Consider the following 18,896-nt stretch of genomic DNA (forward strand, 5'->3'; position numbering starts at 1 on the left):
TGAGCATTAGTGGGGTCATGCCCTATCTTTCCAAAGCCCCAGGAATTGAGATTCCTGGCTTCACACATCTGAAGCATGCTAAAATTTTGAGAAGGAGCCCAGAACCACCCGCTATGGTCTCAGCTTCAGGTCCAGTAGGCTGGTGTCCCCTGGAGGATCTGAGAGTTTTGTTCTCAGCTTCCCATGTCATCCTTGGGGACACCAGCCCACAGACTTGGACGCATAGTTCCCACCTTCCCTCATGCTTGAATCAGGCTCCTCAGGGTGGGGGTGAGGATGGGGAACACCAGAATAATCCCCACCAGGGCGTCCTGACTTTCTAACTGGCCTCTGCTGTCCCCCTGGTCCCCCTAGAATGTTTTCTGCGACTTACAAAGCACTCGATGGGGGGCATTTCAAAGGGCTGGATTTTCAGATGGGCCTGTGTTGGACTTTTTTCTTTTTTTAAAGACAGGGTTTCTCTGTGTAGTCTTGGCTGTCCTGGAGCTCAACTCACTCTGTAGACCAGGCTGGCCTTGAACTCAGAGATCCACCTGTCTCTGCCTCTTGAGTGCTGGGATTAAAGGTGGACTTTTTTTTTTTTTTTTTTTTTTTTTTTTTAATATGTTAAGAAGTCATTTTAGAGAACTCGTTTCTTATAGTGGAGATGGTGGGACCTGCTACCAGCTCCTACAATATCCAGAACTGCCCAATCCCCCATGAGGCTAGGATATATTTTGTACCTTTTACCAGCGTGGGCCTCTACTTTGTCATCTAGGGTTCTAGGACCCTTGGGAGGGCCAGGAAGGACATCCTGGGTAATTAACAGAGGAGCATGTAGCTTGGTTTGGGGCTGGGCCAGCTGACACCCCAAGCTCACAGAGCACTTTGTCCACTTAGGGTGATCCTGGAGTGGCAGGGCCGCCTGGAATCAAGGTAAGTACTTCACCCAGGGCTGGGTATATTGTCCACTGGGCATGGAGAGGGCCCTGTAGGGACCAGAAAGCCTGCCCCACAAGCCTCAGTGGACAGGGTGTGTCAGGCACATCTCAGAGGCAGCCTGAGAATAGAAGACATGGAGTGAGGCCCCTGTGCCGTCCTGGCCTCGGTCATTGTTCTTCATACTTTTGTTTCTTTATAATTGAACTGCTTGATTCAGAGAGAGCTACCCAGGTCAAGCCTCTGCCTTAGGGCACACCCCCGTACACCTGCGCCACTTGGGGGAAATGAGCTTCCTCCCCTACCCACCCCTCTTCCTTGCCACCATCCTCTCTTGTCCTCTTCCCGACAGAGAGAGCGATGTCGCCCACCAGAGGCTGAGCCAAGCCCGCAGAAACCTAGGCTCTGGCCACGCCCAGGGTTGCTGTGGCCTCCTCTCCAAAGTCTCTCCTGCCTGGCTGCAGGCTGACTCTGGTCCTTCCATTTGTCTGTCCCAGGGAGAAGTCGGAGCAGATGGAGCCCAGGGCATCCCTGGCCTCCCAGGAAGAGAAGGTGCAGCTGGGCCCCCGGTGAGTGAGAGGAGAAAGGTGGCCCTTGGGGTGTCCTGGACACCTGTGTCGTGTCCCCCCCCCCCCCCGACTACCCCGTGCCCCGTGGAGCCAAATGCAAGTCTGGTCAGGGTTTTGGGTGCCTATGTCTATTCTCCAAGGTTCTAGGAAACACAGAATCCCTGTCTACATTGGAAGCCAGGCCCAGGTAGGCTGGTCCCTGAAGGGACTCTGGTGCTGTCTACAATGACCCATTCCCTCTCTCTGTCTCTGCAGGGGCTGAAAGGAGAGAAAGGGAGCCAGGGAGAAAAGGTGAGTGTCTCTGTAGCCATAGGTACCCAGTGGTCAGAGTTGAGCTGTCTAGGCCTCAGGAAGAGGAATCCCATCATGCCCCAGCCTCAGGCCCAAACCACCTGGCCACCCATGTAACCTCAGAGAGTTGAGCAGAGACCCTTAGGTCAGCAGGAGTAGTTCTCAGCTACTGCCCACAAACCTAGTACCTGGGCTGTGGGTAGGCTCTGGGGTCCTGGCCAGAGGAACCAGAATCTTTACCTCTTTGCCATTCTCTTCCAGGGAGACCCAGGAAAAGATGGAGTGGGGCTACCAGGCCTCCCTGGCCCCCCAGGACCTCCAGGGCCTGTGGTCTATGTGTCGAATGAGGATGTAAGTACACTGTGGAGGGCGGCGGGACTCATCTCTCGGTCTAGGAATTGCCCGTAGTTGGTCCGCCTCCTCAGAATGGCACGAGGAGCCATGGTTTCTCACGCAAAGGCTGTGTTGGCGAGACGCTCTCTCCTTGCCGGAGCTTCTCAGCCTTCTTGGTTGTAAAGGCCACCGCTGCCCTTTCATGGTGCCTCCAGCAACAGACTCAAGCGGCCTAGCCCCGGAGTAAATGGGTCCCTCCCAGCCCCATAGAACCCAGGGGCCAAGCTGCTTCCCTCGCTCACTTCTCTGCAGCAAGAAGCCCACGTCTCCGGGTGTCAGATGCAGGGCCCAGGGGAGCTGAGAATGCAGGGGAGAGGCTGTCCTAGACAGAGCTGGAATGTGGCGGGGGTGACAGCTGGGCTCAAATCTAAGCTGAAGTTGTCACCCGTGATCCTGGCTGGTTTAGTTCCCCTTCTGGAGTCCTGGGACCCTCAGTTCTGAGATGGGGACGGTAGAGTCCCGGGAGCGGGGCTGTGAATGGTCACAGGAGTGCCTGGCCCAGGCCTCATGCTTCCAGGACCGGACAGACGCCATGGGACTGATGAAAGAAGGTGGCATTTTAGTGAGGCCTGGGGCGGGGGCGGGGAGGGGGGCAGGAGCAAGGGCTCCGGGACCAGGATAGCTCCAAAAGCCACAGCTGGTCATCTTCATTCAGAGGACATTGGTGTGACAATGAGACATAGGAAAAGTCCCCAGTGGTTGGGGCTGCTTCCCCATGATGAACCCGAGCATATTCAGCAGGGTAGGCGTGTAACAGGACTGTAGAGTGATGCCAGCCCTGGCCGGTCCATGATGGGAGAGTCTTTCATGGGAAGGGGGACTCCCCAAGAAATGGGTCCGTTGTCCCCTGGGCACTTGCAGAGAGAGCCCGGGCATACTGCCAAATACACAGTTTTCTTCTAAATTCCACTTTGGACTTGCTTTAGTGTGCTTGCGGCTAATATGATGCCAAGTGGCTTTCAACTCAAAGGCAAATTTCTTTTCTTTTCCTCTAATTTATCTCTCCCGATGGCCTGGGGACAGAGAGCAGTAGTGAGCACGCCAGGACCCGAGGTAAGTGCCATCTTGCTTCCACAGAGGGTCCAGGGGAGCTGGGTCAGAACATCCGCGAGAGCACTGTGGCTCTTCTTTCTCATGGTGCTCTTCTTTCCATAGGGCAAGCCAGGGTACGCAGGCTTTCCCGTAAGTAGCTTTGCTTCAGAGCTGCATGCTTGCCCAGCAATGCCCCGGTGTGGAGGGGCGGGGGGTGGTGGTGGGGGGAGATGGGCTCTGCTCTTGGTACACACAGGACAGTAGTGTGCGCTTTGGTGGGGACAGTCACTGTCCTTGAGGACATGATGCTATCAGGCAGGTAATGGGGTCTGGAGGGTATAGCATGGTGCCCTTGCCATCTGTAATTATTCAGGACCCTGAAGGGCTGGCACATAACCAGGAAGCAACCCCAGGGCACAGGATATGGGGGAATATGGGGACTACGGAACACTGGGGTCAGGGACCCTCATTCCTATCTTGTCTTTGCTGTAGGGACCTGCCGGGCCGAAGGGTGACCTGGGTTCCAAAGGCGAGCAGGGCCCTCCAGGGCCCAAGGTAAGGGGCTGGGGTACCATCTGCTCCTTTCTTAGGAACCACCGACCTGCTCCAGCCAAGGTGTGCTATCCTGCCTAACCCAGGTGATGGCACTTGAGGCAGACTGGGCCCTGAGGATACTGGGACATGCCGTCTCGATTGTCCTAACTCAGAGGGCTCTGGTCATACCCCCCCCCCCCCCCCCCCCCCCCGTGGCAGGCCAGGACCCCTTCCTCCGTTTCTGTTTCCGGGGGTATCTGCGGTCTTACGGCTGAGCTCTGACCTGCCCTTCCTGTCCTGCCATTTCAGGGTGAGAAGGGAGAGCCAGGCGGTATCTTTGGCCCTGATGGCAGAGCCCTGGGCCACGCCCAGAAAGGAGCCAAGGTGAGAATAGGGTTCCCTGTCATTGTGAAGACAGCGGGGGGGGGGGGGGGGGGGGGGGGAGGGGCATCCTGACAGAGAGGCGGGATCATGACACACGCAAACCTCTCCTGAATGGGGTTCCCACGCCTTCCATATCCCGAGTCTGTTCCTTTCCTTTGCCTCTTACAACCATCCTGGGTGAGTCCTCATAGCCCCCAAACTTGCCAAAGGCTTGCATTATCCCCCTGCTTCTGTTGGCCGGGCTCACCTGTAGGAGGTTAGTGATACAGGTCATGGCCCAGGGTGCTTACTCTTGTGCCTGGCCTTTGCCTGTGGGAGATGAAGGGGCCCAAGGCCTGCTGGGGCCACCCCATGTGCAGGTATCCATCTACCCTGTGTGACTGGGGTATCTAGACCTCCTCCTTCCTATGGTGCTGAGCCTGCAGGAACCCGAACACAAGCCTGTGCTCAGCTGGCCAGGACTTGCTCCTGGGACTGTTCCGGGTTTCTTTCAAGCAGGTCTTCCAAGAAGGTACTGGGGGAAGGGCCTTGGAAAGCCTGGGTGGCTGTGAGGAATGGGTTCTCGCTGGCCTACAGTGTTGTTAGGGAGTGAGCTAATGCTTCCCCAGGCCCAGAGAACCCCTCTGCTCACAGAGGCTGTACAGCTGAGTAAGACCTGGGTGGCCTTAGCTGTCCACCTTGTAAGTTGGATCCCACCCTCACAGACCCAGGGCGCATCCATCTGTGTCTCAGACCGGACCTGGTACCTAATGCTGGTGTCCATCCTGTTTTCCGGGCCTTGGTTGCCGACCTAGCACATGCAGATGGGTACAGGGGCTCTAGGAGGCCGTGGGTGGGGTTAGCCGTAGCTCCCTGACATAACCACTGATTCTCTGTTCAGGGAGAACAAGGCTTTCGAGGCCCGCCGGTGAGTATTGCCCTTCTGTGTTACACGGAGTTCATGGCCCTGAGTTTATATCCACTGCCAACATTGAGCGGGGGAGTGGGGTGGGGGCTGGGGGCTCCAGATGACAACAGGCAGTTAGTTCCTCCAAGATGGCAGCCCTGGGATGGCCCCTCCCTCTTCACTAGGAGGCCCCACCCACCCTTCAACTAACCATTCTCTCTGTAGGGTCCTTATGGGCGACCCGGGCACAAGGGTGAAATCGGCTTCCCTGGACGGCCGGTGAGGATTTGGTGGCCTACAAGTTGGACATAGTGGGTGGAGGGCACCTGGGGCCTACAGAGGGCTGGGCCTTGGAGAAAATGGACAGCTTTTCCCCTCCTGTCCTTCCCCTGGGTACAGCAATCATATCTATGTGGCCAGTGTCTTAATACTTACATGGGCTAAGAGTAACCCCTCATCTGGCACTCCATAGAAGGCCCTGGGTACAAAAGGGGCTCTGACCTGGGACCTTCTAGTCAGTCTCCTCCCCTAGGTTCTGGGCAAGAGTGTGAAGGCTTGACCATGGGAAGATGGGGCTATGTACAGGCCGTCTAGTGCCCAACAATCCCTGCTTGTTCTGTTCTGCCCAGGGTCGTCCTGGAACAAATGGATTAAAGGGAGAGAAAGGGGAGCCTGGAGATGCCAGCCTTGGGTTCGGCATGAGGGTGAGTGTCCTGTAATGGTGAATGGGTGGCTTAGAACACCAGGGAACAAAAATGGCTAGGCCAGGGCCCCTCAGGTCATCTAGCAGGCTCTTTCAGATGGCTGATGGTGTAACTAGATAGGTTGGTCCTGACAGGTACACTTGCATAAATGCCCACATGTATATACGGGCGTACTCACAACTACATGTACACAAACATTCCTAAACCCAAGAGAGAGAACCACAGGGCCTTAGGGCATACCTTCTCTGGATCCACCAACACAGTTTCGTGACTTTTAAAATACCTGCTGCCTTAGGGACTTGAGGGCTTTTGTCTCATGGCATCTCTTGCCTATTTCTACTGGGGGCGGCCACTCAGAGACTCAGGGCCTGCCCGCAGGATGACTGCATCCAGCCCGGGACTCCTGCCTCCCACCTGCCTTGCCCAGAGCAGAGATGGGCGTGGAAATTCAGATATAATCCAGATATAAGTACTTCTGAGAGTTCACGCTCCTGACGCTCACTGTTGCTGCTGGCTTCTTGCCTGCCTGCCGCTGCCTCTGTGCGCTAACGGCTTCCAGCACCATGCAAAATCAAGAGCAAACGGCAGCGTTCTCAGAGCTGCTGGACCAGCACAGTCACAGGTCACAGGTCACAGGTCACAGGTCAATCCCATCCATCCCGATGGAAAAGACTGGCTCTTGGATTTTTAAAATCAGGTTAAATACTGTTTTCCTCGCAGGGAGTATACACCTTAATCTGAGGTGCCAGCAAGTACATAGTTGCTCACAGAGCGCCCCCATCCCAACTCCCGCCTCTCCCCCCAGCTGTCCTGGGGAAGGCATGCCATGCAAGGTGCCTGGTCATGCCTATTTCTTTCCTGGGTCCTTGGGGCTCTGCACAGAGGTCCTTCACAGAAGCGCAGTGTATGACCATCAGACAGCTTGGGCCAGGCTGTCCCTTTCTTTGAATATATGAAAGTGCAACTTCATTCATTCAAGTCAGAGCCTCCTTGAGTGAGCTAACCCCCGAGTTTGCAGATAGTGATCTCAGGAGAAGCATAACTACGTCTACTGAGGTTATTCACAGCCTGTGTGGCTTCACTTCCCTGAGAGGCCCCCGGGCTGGAAACAGGCAGGCCCAGTTGGCAGTCACATGGACCAGAGCCAGCAAAGCATTCTTGATTTTTTTTTTTATGTCATCAAATGCATTCAGCTTTCTGATCTGACTGCTTTTCAGAAGAATTCCAGCCCATGTCTGCTGCCCTAGCCTATAGAACAAGGCTTAGGGGTTACCTTGACTAACCAGAGCTTTCTGTCCTTCCACAGGGAATGCCTGGCCCCCCTGGCCCTCCAGGCCCCCCAGGTCCTCCTGGGATGCCCATCTATGATAGCAATGTAAGTGGCCAGAGCCTCATTCTGTGGAGGCTTCTCTCCCCATCTCTGGCTTTGGAATCCTCTCTGAGTATCTCTGGGATGGGTCTGTCGGGGAGGCTGCACCTGGGGGCAGTGGATAAGCAGTGAGTTAGTTAACTCTTCGGCTTGAAGACAGCATCAAACTGGAATGACTCAGGAGCCTGACCCGGGTGCTGGGGGTACCCCAGTTTTACCAGACATAGTAAAGGGAAGAGGTGACCTATGAGGGCAGGTCACTGTGACTAGGACTCTTATATAGACCCTGCCCCGCTTCAGAGCACCTTGAAAAGGATTCTGGTTTGGCTCTGGAGAGGGGCCCTGGGATTTCTTGCCTTGGGGACCCTGGTTGTCTTGCTTTCTAGAACATTGTCCCTCAGCATCCCGCCCACCCCCACCCCCGCTTGTTCTTTGTAGGCATTTGTGGAGTCTGGCCGCCCTGGACTACCCGGACAGCAAGGTGAGAGAGAGCTCCAGGGCTCGCAGTGTATGCAGAAGTCTGGGCTCTGGCAGGAAGCCGCCAACGGCATAGTAACCTCAGACTGACGAGGGAAATGGATTGTGGGACTTGACTCTCCCCAACTCTGGGTATCTTGTTCCTGAGTCGTGTCCTCAACCTTACCCTACTCCCAACATCACACATACCTGGCATGGATGTCCAGGGAGTTCAACTAGGGGCTCTGGTGCTGGGGATGTCCACCCGAGATTTCTCAGAGTAGGTGCAGGAACAGCCCCACCCATCTATCAGTGGGGACATACTTAGAGCAGACATACATACACAAACACACACACACACACACACACACACACACACACACACACCTCCATCTTTGCACCTCATGAGCTCTGATGCTGACTGTGTCCCCCAGCCCCTCATCCATCTGCAGATTTTCTGGTCTAGGTCCATCCTGTGCACACAATGGTCATGCCTGGGGACACTAGTGAGAGGGGCCTTGACCTCGTTTTCCCCTGATAGCCTTGGGGTCTCTTCCTCCAGGTGTGCAGGGGCCTTCAGGACCAAAGGGTGACAAAGGAGAGGTGGGCCCACCAGGACCTCCAGGTGAGCATGCGCTGCAAGGTCCAGGCCGAGGGTCATGGGGCACAGCCAGCCCCGGGGGGTGGGGGGGGGACGAGAGCCTTGGGGTGCTGGACATCCACTACACCATGGTGGCTGCCCAACCCTCTGGAGGGACAAAGCACCTGGATCTAGGGACACTAATCAGCCATCATCTTGGGGCCCAGAGCCTGGGAGGGCTGCGGGGAAGAGCAGCTCAGTGGGATGCCCCCATCGCCCCATTTATTGATTGATGGATACCAGTGGGGCCATTCTTCCCAGTGAGCGGTGAGTGTTCCCTGCCAGGGCCCATGTTGGTCTGTCCAACCTCCGTTAAGACCATCTGGGAAAGCAGGATAAACGTTGAGAAGCCTCCCGTGAGCTGGAGGGGGAGGACCATTGGGGACGAGAGCTGAGGCCACTCCCCTTGAACCACAAAAGCATTAGCGTTCATTCATGTGCCAGTGGGCTCCCTGCTCACTGTCCAGCCCCAGATTCTGCCCACGCACTCAGAGTGTGCGACGTGGTAAGGAAGACACAGGCACTGGAACAGAGACCCAACCAGATACCCAGGCCTCCTGGGAAGTGGTTACCAGGCTGGGACCAAGACTTCGAGGGTACCATGCCCCAAAGCTAAAAGGAAAGAGAATCAACTCAGAGAGCAGAAGGCTGTCTGGGTAAATCCTGGGACACAAGAGTTCAGAGTACTAGGGGATACGACCCCCACCCCACCCCAGGACAGCAAGGGTAAGCCGGGGGAGGCCATCTCAGCACCCAGCCAGTGGAAAAGCACAGGAAGGAGCGGAAGGTCCACAGAGGGAGGTCACAGCCATGGTTTAGCATGCTTGCCACTGAGAACCAAAGAGAAACAAAGTTCCCTGAGTTTCCGAAGCTGAAAAAAAAAATACATTTGCAGTGCGTCCCATAAGTCCAAAGATGCCCAAGGAGCCTGGCAGAAGTGAGCGAGGCCAGAAGGCCCTGCGTGTTTCAGAGCCTCAGAGGGAGGCTCGTGCTACAGAATTCCACAGCCGGGAGTATGACTCCGCACAAAGCAGCGAGCAGCCGGATGTGCAGTGCGAGCCTCCTGGGAGAGACTGAAGCGGTGCCCAGGAAGGGTGGGGGAGGTCGGCAACAGCTGACCGGCACAGCAGGGGAGAGTCCAGGCTGTGTAGCCACCGGCCCGGACTCCCTGGAGCGCAGTCTCTCTCTGATGTTCGGCTGAGGTCAAGGGTGCAGCTGACCTTGAAAGAAAGCCAAAAGCAGAAGAATGTGCTGCTGGATGCCTGATGCACAGATAAATGACACAGAAGCACAGAGCAGAGCTGGATGCAAATGGAGATGGAGAAGGAGCAGGGACACGTGGGAAATAATGGACAAAATAGATTTGAACCCAGATTTTCAGCAGTTGAACGTGCGTGCTTCTGTCGGAAGTTGGGATGGGAGTGGACTGGCTGCCCAGAGAGACACAGAGGACCCTTAGGATGAGGGCAAGCTAGAAGATCAAGATGGAGGGAACTGTCCCAGGAGAAGGGAGCTAGCGATGGCCAGCAAAGTGTGTGTGTGTGTGTGTGTGTGTGTGTGTGTGTGTGTGTGTGTGTGTGTGTGTGTGTGTGTGACCAAGTGGATCTTAGGAAACATGACTGGAATTTAAAAAGCACTCATCTTGATCAAAATCGATCTGCCAGGACAATCCAGCAACCGGACTCATGTGCCTATAATAACAGAACCTCAGGATATAGAAGACGGCCGACAGAAAGCAAGAAAAATGTGCCGTCATCAGAAAAATGTAGCCTGGAGACGGAAGGGCTCAGCAGCCACCGATGCTTGTCTGCATCACCTCTGGCCACATGCCAGCCACAGGGACACTATAGTGCCTGCAGGCCGAAGCGTGTTCTGCAGGTTTAGGGGGTGGAGCCTTGTGAATGTAGCAGAAGTCCGTGGTGAGTGAGCACCTGCATTGGAGGACTGCCCCAGCAGGGCACTGGTCCAGGCAGTTTGCATGTCAAAGGAGAAGCCAAAGGCCCTGAGGCAGCCTGGGATGGTGATGCTGCCAAAGCATCTCTGAAGCCTGAATAGCCGGGTCCTCTAAGTCCCCACTGGGCCGAGTCAGTGGGACCCACAGACCATGGCCCGGTTCTACAGGTCCTTGGACAGGGGCTGGAACTTGGGTCCTGCTAGTGGCCACTGTCACCTCCAATCCCAGGTGACAGACCTGAAAGGTGGCTGGGCTGAGGGTTGGCATGGCTGCTCTCCACCATCTCATGGAACATCGACAGGCCTCCAAGACAGAGTGATTCCACAAGGCCGGGACTTCCGGGAAGACAGAAACAGGAAAAACTAACCCAAGGTTGCTATCCCTGGAAAAATGGGTTAAGCCCTTTGTTCACAAAATTAAAGCCTTAAATGGAATGTTCCTGTGCCTCCAGCCCAAGGTACTAGAAAGCAAACATCACACTTGATGGAAACAGGAAGACGTTTTAGAGACAGAAATAAATGAAGTTATGTTTTATTTATATATGAAATAACAAAGATCAAAACAAAATTCCAAAGATCAAGTTAATTCTTTGAAGATGCCAAAACATCTCCCCACCTCTGTGAACTGACAGAGACAACAGGGGCCCTGGGCCTCGCTGACTCTATGCCTGAGGGAACAGGACCAGGCAGCTTGAAGCAAGGAGCCTAGAGCAAGAAGCAGCCAGATTACACAGATCCCAAGCACACACCGGCCCTGAGGATCTGTAGGGTGACTGTCAGAGTGAGTGAGTGCGTCTCTGCAGGCCACTGGATAGACAGGGTAAACATTGACAAATGCAATCCATCCACCAGGAGTAAATGTAAGAATATGTGTGGTCCTCACACAAATCAATGGAGGCGGGTGGGGTGGGGGAGGGGAAGCACAAACCCTATAGTCAATACTGTCATCTTAGTAGGCTTCCAACCCGCCTTCCTACCCTGCAGGGCAGTTCCCCATCGACTTCTTCAATCTGGGAGCTGAAATGAAGGTGGGTGAGATTGTTGGTCAAGTTGAAGGGAAGTGGATGTCCTGATGGAGTGAGTGGCTGGTGTCCGGGCAGGCGTCTTTGTCCCTGGTGACAAGAGTCCACTGACATTCAGCCAAGCCACTTTCTTCTGGCTCCATGAGGAACACTGGCCTTGTGGTAGTGGGTAGTGTCCTTCCCTCCAGACACTCATTTGTCCCAGGCCGGTGGGGGTGGGGCTGATGCTGATACAACAGGAGGTGCGATCCCAGCTGGATCTGGGAGGGGCAGGCGCTAGGGACCAAGGAGGTGCCCATGAGTCGCGGGGTCAGTGCCAGCCTGTCACCCCCACCTGGCTCACATGACCGTTTTCACCTGCAGGGTGACAAAGGGGACCGAGGGGACGCTGGACAGAAAGGAGAGAGGGGAGAACCTGGGGCGGCTGGTGGTGGATTCTTCAGCTCAGGTGTCCCTGGACCACCCGGCCCCCCTGGCTACCCTGGGATTCCGGTAAGCCTGAGCCCCAGGCCTCCTGCAGGTGTCCACACACGGTGGGCAAAGTCAAGGGGCACATTATGCCTGGTTGTGTACTCTGAAAAGACTCAGACCAAACCCTGCAAGCTCAGCTGCCTAAGACCCTCCATTTATTGGTTCCTCTGTGGGCATGAACCAGGTGGGTACAGGAACCAGGGTGGCCTCATTTGTGCCTTGTGGCCACTCCCCTGCTGTTACCCATCTGCCACTGTCCCTGGCTTCAAGCAGCCCTGAGCAGACTCAAGGGAACAGGAGTCCTGGGTGGCCTTGGGGCTGGTGCTTTGTCCTGGGACCGCATCTTCAGCAAAAGGGGCCCTGTGGTAGGCAGGGCTGTACCCGTCTCAAAGGCTACTTCCACCCCTGGGGCTCTGAGCAGGTACAGTCCCAGCCTAGGGTGTGCAGGGTACAATGGAAGATTTCCTTGTTATTCCTAGGGTCCAAAGGGAGAGAGTATCCGGGGCCCACCTGGTCCTCCTGGCCCTCAGGGACCTCCTGGCATTGGCTATGAGGGGCGTCAGGGCCCCCCAGGACCTCCAGGGCCTCCAGGACCTCCATCGTTCCCTGGCCCTCATAGGCAGAGTACGTATGTGGAGAATGGGGAGTGGGCCTGGGTCCCTGAGGGCTACCCATGTGGCCAGGGGTTCCTAGCTTGATCTTTCTTAATAGCTGTCAGTGTTCCTGGTCCTCCGGGCCCCCCTGGCCCTCCAGGTCCCCCAGGAGCCATGGGTGCCTCTGCTGGGGTAAGTGTCCAGTTGGCCAAGGTCTGAGGAGGGACCAAGGTCTGAGGGCTAGGGAGGCAGGTGGTATTTCAGGAAGTCCTCACCATTAGTTCACTGGGTGCAGAGACCATTGTCTGTGAGACCATGGGATCCCCAAGGCACTCACTTCTACATCCTCCACTCCTCCTTTTTGGGGACAGCCTGACAAAGAGGGGTGCCTACCCAGGGTCACCCTCTGGCCTCCCAAATCCTGGGAGCTCTGGGTGCTCTGGGCAGTAGGTCCCACACTGGGCTTGGGTTGGGATTCCAGCAGGTGAGGATCTGGGCCACATACCAGACCATGCTGGACAAGGTACGGGAGGTACCCGAAGGCTGGCTTATCTTTGTGGCCGAGAGGGAAGAACTCTACGTGCGTGTTAGAAATGGCTTCCGGAAGGTGCTGGTGAGTTCTCGGGGTCTCTCCCTCCAATACCCATCCACAAGGGTGGACGGATTTCTGAACTTTAAAGAATAGTAAGAGGGTTCCTCTGCACTTTGAGGGTTAGCAGTAAACGAGTGTTTATTAGTTACTTTGATTGTGGCTGAGACCAAATACCCAACAAGAAGTAACTCAGGGGAGGCCAGGTTACTTCCGGTCCATCACAGTTGACAAAGACACAGTGGCAGGGATGTCAGGCAACTGGTCACATTGCTTCTGTAGTCAGGAAGCCGCAAGCAGCCAGGAAGTGGGGCTGTGACCTACTTCCTCCCGCGAGTCTCCACTTTGCAAACAGCACTGCCAGCTGGGGACCAAATGTTCAACAGAAGCCCAGGGGTGGGGTGGGGGCGTGAGTTCACATCCCACCCACAGCAGTGCAACATGAGGTAGGGTCCTGACACTACACCCCAGGCGGCTCATGGCTGAGGTTCTTGTCAAGGTGATGTAATGGGATCGAGCATCAGGGCTCATCTTGGCATGGTGGCCTCAAGATGCATGGAAGCTACATATGCTTGGGATCCCAGCACTGTATGAACACCACTGTGGGGCTGGCTGGATGGCTCAGTGGGCACAGACACGTGCCACACAACCCTGTCAACCTGAGCTTGATTTCAGAACCCCCAAAAGGTGGAAGGAAGGAGAGAACCAACTCTGCAAGGTTGTCCTCCGACCTCCACATGCACGCCATGGCATGCGCACATAGATAATATGCATACACATGTACAATAATAAATACCACTGTGATGAACATCCTTAGTATTGGTAGGATGCCTCAAGATGCAGGATGGCTGCTGGGTACCAGCTTTTGGGTTCTGGGTCTGTGGGCCTGGCAGGCCTGTCCTACAGTGCCTTCCCGACTACCAGCCCTTCTGTCTGGCCTGGGAGAGTCTCTGGTGTCTGCAGTAGGTTTAACCAGTGCCCACTGTTCACTTAGCACCAAAGAGTGGGGGTGTAGTCACATCCCTCTTTCTACAGGCCTCTTCCAGAGGGAGGGGCTGTGGGAAGAGGGTGGCCAATGACAGGCTCTGGGCCTGAGGCCTGCTGGAGTAACCTCCCACTGTTACCTTTCAGCTGGAGGCCCGGACAATACACCCACATGGGACGGTAAGGAACATTTTGCCTCTGTACAGCTGTGGGAAGTTAGCATGGGTAAAAGAGCTCAGGAAGGCCACACTGTTCCTTGAAGTCCAGGAACCAAGTGTTGGTGACTGGAGGTTGATGACGGTTCTGTACAGTGCAGAGAATGATCTACAATAGCTTTATTCCCAGTTCGGACTGAGTGGATGTATTGCGTATACAGCACACTGAAGTTAAAGGATAATTAACAGAGGACAGATAAATAAAGCATTATCAAATCAAGACGTTTAGCAGAAATTGGTGACTGGAGTGGGAGGGAGTGCTTTAAGGCAGCCAGCTGGCGTTCCCAGGAGAGTCCTGGGGAGGTGACGTAGCCAAATTGGACACTCACAACATCCAGCACAGACTGACTAGAGAAATGGACATCAGCGGGCGTTCCCGCTGAGCTTTCTCCCCATGGCTGAACTCACAGCTGAGCTTCCCACAGATGCCCGGCAGGCTCGTTCATGCCATGGGATCAACCACGGTCGCCTTGGTTGGAGATGGTTCACCTTCCAGCTGTCCTCCAGGGCACCGTGTTTTCCTCTTGGGCTGTTTTGCTGCTCACTTCCCTCCATACCACAGTTAGTGGGGCCATCTGCAGGCCTTGGAGGAGGGACCTTGGAGGACACTTTGAGACAAACATGCTTGGGTGTGAATGAGGGGAGGAGAGGGCAACTCCACTTCTGGAGTCAGCCTCTCAGTGAGTTCCAACAGCATGTGGCAGTTGACTAATACAATGCAGGGTCTCAGCCTGAGCAGCAGCCAGGAGCCCCAAGGAAGCCAGTGAACCCTAAGTGATGAGTGAAGACTGTCTTCTGAGCTCAGGGAGGAATGGGGGCCTGGGCAGAGGGCAGTGCCACCCGTTCAAGTATCTCGGGCTAGCTCATGCGTGCACCCAAGGCTCAGGGTATAGCTCCCTTCTCAACACCATGGGCCTAGCCCCGTCCTACTCAAGAGCACGGAATAGGTGGGAAGGGAACACCCCAGGGGGAGGAGCTACTCCAGGCACTGTGCACTTCCGTTCTCAGGGCAACGAGGTAGCGGCTCTGCAGCCCCCTCTGGTGCAGCTTCACGAGGGCAGCCCCTATACCCGGCGGGAGCACCCCTACTCCACGGCCCGGCCCTGGCGGGCCGATGATATCCTGGCCAACCCACCGCGTCTGCCAGACCCACAGCCTTACCCCGGAGTTCCACACCACCACAACTCTTATGCGCACCTGCCGCCGCCGGCCCGCCCCACACGCTCACCTGCCCACACTCACCAGGACTTCCAGCCAGTGGTGAGTGTCCAGGGTGGAGGGGCATGTGTCCATCCAGCCCCAGGTCTGGCAGGACAGAGGGAACCCTCCCCGAGCTGCCGGAGGGAAAACTCTGAACAGGGATCTATGGGTGGGCTTCTGGCGGATATGGGCCACATCACCTAGGCCAGGGGCTTGCCTGGTGGCTTAGCGGTTGTCAATGAAATCAAACACTTAGGAGCCTGTCCCTGCTAGTCCTTAGCAGAGAAGAGAGCACTGGGTCCTCCTCCTAGAGGAGGCTGGGATAACCAGGGGTGGGCAGCTCCTCCAGACCCATCAGGCTCTGGCCCCTGTCTCTGCTCACAGGAAAGGGTATTAGGGGCTCTCTTAGGGTGCTGCTGGGACCACTGGGCCTCAGACAGCCTCTGATTATCAGGGTGGTCACTGAAGTTACTGTTATCTTGCCCATTCAGCCCTCAGTGGGCTCTGCCTGTGTTCACCGTGCAGCCTAGAGGCTAGAAGGTTACATGTGATACTGCTCATGGTGTAATCATATGCCACCTTTCCTGCAGCTCCACCTGGTGGCACTGAACAGCCCACTGTCGGGTGGCATGCGTGGCATCCGTGGGGCCGACTTCCAGTGCTTCCAGCAGGCCCGAGCCGTGGGACTGACTGGCACTTTCCGTGCCTTCCTGTCCTCCAGGCTGCAGGACCTCTACAGTATCGTGCGCCGGGCTGACCGTGGGTCTCTGCCCATTGTCAACCTGAAGGTGGGTGGAGCCCGTCCTGAGGGTCCCAGGAGGTCAAAAGTGTGTCCCCAGATGTACCCACGCCCTGGCTTTAGGTGTGAATTTGTAGCAGGGGCTGATGAAGATGGCCCCAAGGTCCCCAACAAAGCCACTCTTACCCTGCACCTCCTAAGGCCTGCTCTTGTTCCATGGATGTTTCTAGTGGTTCCTATGCTGCTGACCACATAGCTCAAAGTGGCCTGGAGCCATTGCTATGTGCCACCTAGTCTGTCCCCTCTGCCCCAGGACCTGTCATGTGGTTTCATTCCTGGGTCTTACTGATGAAAAGAGCCAGGATTCTTGGTGCCCTTGCAGCAGTATTTCCCAGAACCAGTGATGTGGACTTACAGATCCCAGTGTCTCAGGCTTGGGAGGGCAGGGTCTCACCCACTGTAACAGGCTGGACCTTTGGAGAAAGGGTCCCTCTGCTTCAATGTGTTCCTCGGTCTCCTGTGATCTCCCCGATACTTTCCTCTGACCTGCTGTGACGGTAACCGATGTCTCTGCTGTGTCTCCTGCAGGACGAGGTGCTATCTCCCAGCTGGGACGCCCTATTTTCTGGCTCCCAGGGTCAACTGCAGCCTGGGGCCCGCATCTTTTCTTTCGACGGCCGAGACGTCCTGAGACACCCAGCCTGGTAGGTCTCCCGGCATTAGATGTGGCAAGACCTGGGTCTCTAGACACAGTCTCTACAGAAAGTCATAGACCCTTAGAGGAACAGGAGAACGGGTGGTCACAGTATGTTCGAACACGAGCCTGCCAGCACTCTCGAGGCCATGGCAGATTTGTACATCACCCGTGACTACTTAATGACCTCTACTGCTCAGCCATGTCAGTGCCACAGACAAGTATGGATCCTGCAAGACAGCTCCCTAGCATAGCCCTTGATCACAGACTGCACCTGAAAAGCTCACAAACAGCTGGACTGTCCACAGAATGGTGTCATACCCAGGGTCTCTGCACCTGGCAGTTCAGGCACCTGCTCCAATGGCCCTGCATTCTGAAGGGTGGCTTGGGGGAGCTAGACAAATGTGTCCCCGGGTGCTACTTGAGCTCTGACCATCTGCTTTCCCCGAGGCACCCATGAGGGCCCTCCTGACCCCTCCATGAGCCGTAGGCAGAGCTGAGTGGCTAAACCCTTGGTAGCAGACTTCACTCCTAGCATTTAGCAAGCCAGAAGTTCCAGCAACCAGGTCTTGTCAGTGGGTGAAAGGCCAGCCGAGAGGTCCCCTGGCCCAGGCTGCACCCCAACACCCTCTCCCTCTGCAAGAGTACACATCTGGGAGGCGGGCCCAAGTCCTCCAGATCACAGGGGCCTCCCACTGTCCCCAAATATGGTGGCTGGCCTCACATCTTCTCTGTCCCAGAGGGCAGACTGGAAGGACAGGCCTGCAGATAGCTGACGGTCTTTATGCCTTCTTGCAGGCCTCAGAAGAGTGTATGGCATGGCTCAGACCCCAGCGGGCGCAGGCTGATGGAGAGCTACTGTGAGACATGGCGGACTGAGGCTAGCGGGGTCACAGGTCAGGCCTCCTCACTGCTGTCAGGCAGGCTGCTGGAACAGAAAGCTGCCAGCTGCCACAACACCTACATCGTCCTGTGCATTGAGAACAGTTTCATGACCTCTTTCTCCAAGTAGGGCCTCTGCCAGCCAGGGTGGTGGACAGAGGCGGCAGAGGGATGGACACAGTGCAGGGAGCATCTGGCCAGCGCCTGGGGCCTGGCTGGGCTACGATCCTGTCTAGTTCACATTTTATGTAATCCTCAAGAAATAAAAGGAAGCCAAAGAGTATATTTTTTTAAACATTTAAAAACAGACTTCCTGCCCTTCCTCTCCCACTTGAACTGGCCAGTCTGTGTCACAGATCTCCCTCCATGCTCGGTGGAGCTCTGTGGCGATGTCAGGCCACAGCTGGGTGTCAGTCAGCAGGTTGCTGCCTAAAGACCTGCAGACTTTCTCTAGCCTGGCATCTTTCTCTGCACAGACCCTTCAAAAGGCAGTCACATGTGAGTGCTGGGGACAGACCTTGGGACAGCACAGGGCAGCTGGGACTCTGCTCTCACCACCTAGTTACTGTCCATAGTCTAGGCAGGTGGTAACTGGGACCATCCATGCTGAGCAGCAGGAACCACCTCCTGCCTCCCCTACTCTCCAGGAACAACACTCCCTGCCAGAGCAGGTTTCCAAGCCCAGGACTCACTGTGACCCCCAGATCTGAACCCTGTCCTCTGTCACTGTGCGTAGAGGCCAGGAGTGTGATCAGACGTAGCCTACATGCTCATTTTGCTGGGGGCCAGATGTGACATGGGGCCCACCCTCAGGCTTGTCTCTCGGACTGGCCTCCCTGGTGACCCATGAGAATCCTGTCCAGAGCAGAACCCAAGCCCAACCGAGAGCCAGAGTCTGACAGTGCCCTGTCCTCCCCTGCCCACCAGCCTGAAGTCCACGAATCTCTCAGCAGCTGTACGAAGCACTCGTCCTGTGGAGGGACATGTGTGCTCAGGGCCACAAGTGGCCAATCACAGCCACTGTGCCTGCCGCAGGCTCTCTTGTCCAAGGCTTGGGACAAATCCAGCAGGGCTGGTTCTGTGACTCTGTGTGATATGAAGCCATTTCAAAGAGGCACCAAATAAAAATGACCTTTTATACAGACACTTGGTTTATAAGCTGCCTTCCCTGTTACAAAAAGGACGAATCATCCAAAATGAGGCCTGGGAGCCGCCATCCCTGGACTTCCCAGCTGGAGTCCTGCAAAGGAAGTACAGGGTGAGCGTGGACACAGTCATGTGTATGTATGGACACATGTGCGAACAGGTAAACACAGACATGCATGTGTATGAATACACTGGTATACATGGTCACGTGTGTATGTGCTCAGGTTTGGAC

The 18,896-nt window shown here is 55.8% G+C and overlaps 1 protein-coding gene across 6 annotated transcripts in view; it reads left to right on the forward strand.

The window, feature by feature from the left end:
* The window catches only part of Col18a1 (collagen type XVIII alpha 1 chain), a 114,601-nt gene extending 95,937 nt beyond the window's left edge, over window positions 1-18,664 (forward strand). For 3 of the 6 annotated variants that reach the window (XM_015989522.3, XM_015989521.3, XM_015989518.3), the window contains 24 exons: window positions 880-915; window positions 1,416-1,487; window positions 1,743-1,778; window positions 2,040-2,129; window positions 3,195-3,224; window positions 3,327-3,353; window positions 3,696-3,758; window positions 4,047-4,121; window positions 5,002-5,028; window positions 5,233-5,286; window positions 5,637-5,711; window positions 7,018-7,086; window positions 7,519-7,561; window positions 8,099-8,161; window positions 11,114-11,157; window positions 11,515-11,643; window positions 12,102-12,246; window positions 12,334-12,407; window positions 12,697-12,828; window positions 13,936-13,968; window positions 15,012-15,263; window positions 15,794-15,991; window positions 16,531-16,646; window positions 17,435-18,664. In XM_015989522.3, coding sequence (XP_015845008.3) covers window positions 880-915; window positions 1,416-1,487; window positions 1,743-1,778; window positions 2,040-2,129; window positions 3,195-3,224; window positions 3,327-3,353; window positions 3,696-3,758; window positions 4,047-4,121; window positions 5,002-5,028; window positions 5,233-5,286; window positions 5,637-5,711; window positions 7,018-7,086; window positions 7,519-7,561; window positions 8,099-8,161; window positions 11,114-11,157; window positions 11,515-11,643; window positions 12,102-12,246; window positions 12,334-12,407; window positions 12,697-12,828; window positions 13,936-13,968; window positions 15,012-15,263; window positions 15,794-15,991; window positions 16,531-16,646; window positions 17,435-17,648 — 2,097 coding nt within the window. In that variant the 3' untranslated portion in view covers window positions 17,649-18,664. The remainder of the gene's footprint in view (window positions 1-879; window positions 916-1,415; window positions 1,488-1,742; window positions 1,779-2,039; window positions 2,130-3,194; window positions 3,225-3,326; window positions 3,354-3,695; window positions 3,759-4,046; window positions 4,122-5,001; window positions 5,029-5,232; window positions 5,287-5,636; window positions 5,712-7,017; window positions 7,087-7,518; window positions 7,562-8,098; window positions 8,162-11,113; window positions 11,158-11,514; window positions 11,644-12,101; window positions 12,247-12,333; window positions 12,408-12,696; window positions 12,829-13,935; window positions 13,969-15,011; window positions 15,264-15,793; window positions 15,992-16,530; window positions 16,647-17,434) is intronic. The other 3 variants (XM_076558562.1, XM_015989520.3, XM_015989523.3) reach the window with 1 other exon arrangement.
* Window positions 18,665-18,896: the final 232 nt, after the last annotated feature.

Source organism: Peromyscus maniculatus, chromosome 21 (assembly GCF_049852395.1).
Source record: "Peromyscus maniculatus bairdii isolate BWxNUB_F1_BW_parent chromosome 21, HU_Pman_BW_mat_3.1, whole genome shotgun sequence".
NCBI classification, from domain to species: domain Eukaryota; kingdom Metazoa; phylum Chordata; class Mammalia; order Rodentia; family Cricetidae; genus Peromyscus; species Peromyscus maniculatus.